Source organism: Piliocolobus tephrosceles, chromosome 21 (genome assembly GCF_002776525.5).
Source record: "Piliocolobus tephrosceles isolate RC106 chromosome 21, ASM277652v3, whole genome shotgun sequence".
NCBI lineage: Eukaryota > Metazoa > Chordata > Mammalia > Primates > Cercopithecidae > Piliocolobus > Piliocolobus tephrosceles.
The window spans coordinates 51,332,896-51,334,496 of NC_045454.1; the positions used below are offsets into that span (position 1 = coordinate 51,332,896).

At 63.2% G+C, this 1,601-nt stretch overlaps 1 protein-coding gene across 1 annotated transcript in view; it reads right to left on the reverse strand.

Moving 5' to 3' along the window:
• Window positions 1–419: 419 nt before the first annotated feature.
• PLK5 (polo like kinase 5) overlaps window positions 420–1,601 on the reverse strand; it is a 6,330-nt gene continuing 5,148 nt past the window's right edge. The window contains exons 9-11 of the mRNA XM_026457287.1: window positions 1,301–1,377; window positions 789–873; window positions 420–538 (exon numbers count right to left, since the gene is read on the reverse strand). Coding sequence (XP_026313072.1) covers window positions 420–538; window positions 789–873; window positions 1,301–1,377 — 281 coding nt within the window. The remainder of the gene's footprint in view (window positions 539–788; window positions 874–1,300; window positions 1,378–1,601) is intronic.

Here is a 1,601-nt window from a genome sequence, read left to right on the forward strand (position 1 = left end):
CTCGCCCGGCTAGTTTTTTGTATTTTTAGTAGAGACGGGCGGATCACGAGGTCAGGAGATCGAGACCATCCTGGCTCACACGGTGAAACCCCGTCTCTACTAAAAATACAAAAAACTAGCCGGGCGAGGTGGCGGGCGCTTGTAGTCCCAGCTACTTGGGAGGCTGAGGCGGAAGAGTGGCGTGAACCCAGGAGGCGGAGCTTGCAGCGAGCCGAGATCGCACCACTGCACTCCAGCCTGGGCGACAGAGACCCTGAAAGGTAAGGCTGCCTCAGAGCCCTCTGTGCCAAGCTCTGCATACAGGAGGGCTAACCCACTCCCCTGATGTCACCGTGTCCTGGGGCCCTCACCCCTACTCCTCACCCCCAGAAATACCCAGGAGGGCCCAGGATGGGAATGAAGGCAATTTTACTTGGCTACTAAGAGAAAGGGTGATCCTGGGGGTTGGGCTGGCTCCTACCCGGGAGACCCATGTCCAGGCACAGCTGCAGGTGTCTGAGGGCTGCCTCCACCTCCGGCCGCCAGCTCCCCTCGGGCCCTGGGAGGACAGGTCTATGTGCCACAGACAGGCCTGGGTTCCCACCACCAGGCTCCTCCAACCAGCCCCGCTCCCCACGGCTCCATCCAGGAACACCTCATCCTCAACTCAGAGGCGGCATTCCCATTTGACAGGCAGGAAAGGTGAGGCCGGGACGGCGGCTGTGACCCTGGTAAGTCACGGCCTTGGTTCCCCCTTTACTTGTACCTCCCCACCTGCAGCCTCGGGCTGGGACGGGGAATCTGCTCACCGGCCAGGTCACTCTGCAGGGTCCCATGTGCGACCAGGTGGACAGGAGCTTCCAGGCAGGGAACCGCTTTCGCAGACAGGGAGCTCTGAGGTGGGAGCAGCAGGGGTGAGGGGCGGCCCCAGCCCCTGGGAGAGGCGTGAGGAGGGTGGTGGGCTCTGGCCCCTGCCTGTGCCCACCGAGCACTGCACACAGAGGCACTGCTTTCCCCTTGGGAGGCAACCCCGTAGTGTCTCAGAGGCATACACGCGGCGCTCAATACATGCGATGGACTGAAGCCATGGATGGGACCCTTCCCGTGGCCTGGAGCCTGGCCCTTGGGAAACCCCAGGTGGGCACATTTGGACGCAAATGGATCCCAGCTTTGATGCATCAGGACGGGACCAGGGTGAGGGGGCCGGGCTTGGAGACCCCAGAAGGGGTTCAGAGAAGCTGGCATGGAGGAGGGGGTTTTAGCAGGGGTCAGGCATGCCCTCCACCTGTCCCTCCCCGTGTCCCCCACCCTGATGTCTCACCTCACCGCCCCACTTCATGGGGTCAGGATCTGGCCCATCTTTTCCTGGACCTGAGGCCTCTTTAGGTGTGAAGGGGCCTGAGGGAGGCACAAGACCTTGGAGGGGGCACAGCTTGGGCCCCGAGCTGGGGGGGCACCTGCTACCCACACCCACCTCTGATGTGGAGACAGAGCGGAGCAGGTGGCAGGTGGCAGGTGAGGGCAGGTGGGGGCAGGTAGCAGGCATAGGCAGGAGTGGGCAGGTGTGGGCAGGTAGGAGATGTGGGCAGGTGGGAGGTGTGGGCAGGTGTGGGCAGGTGTGG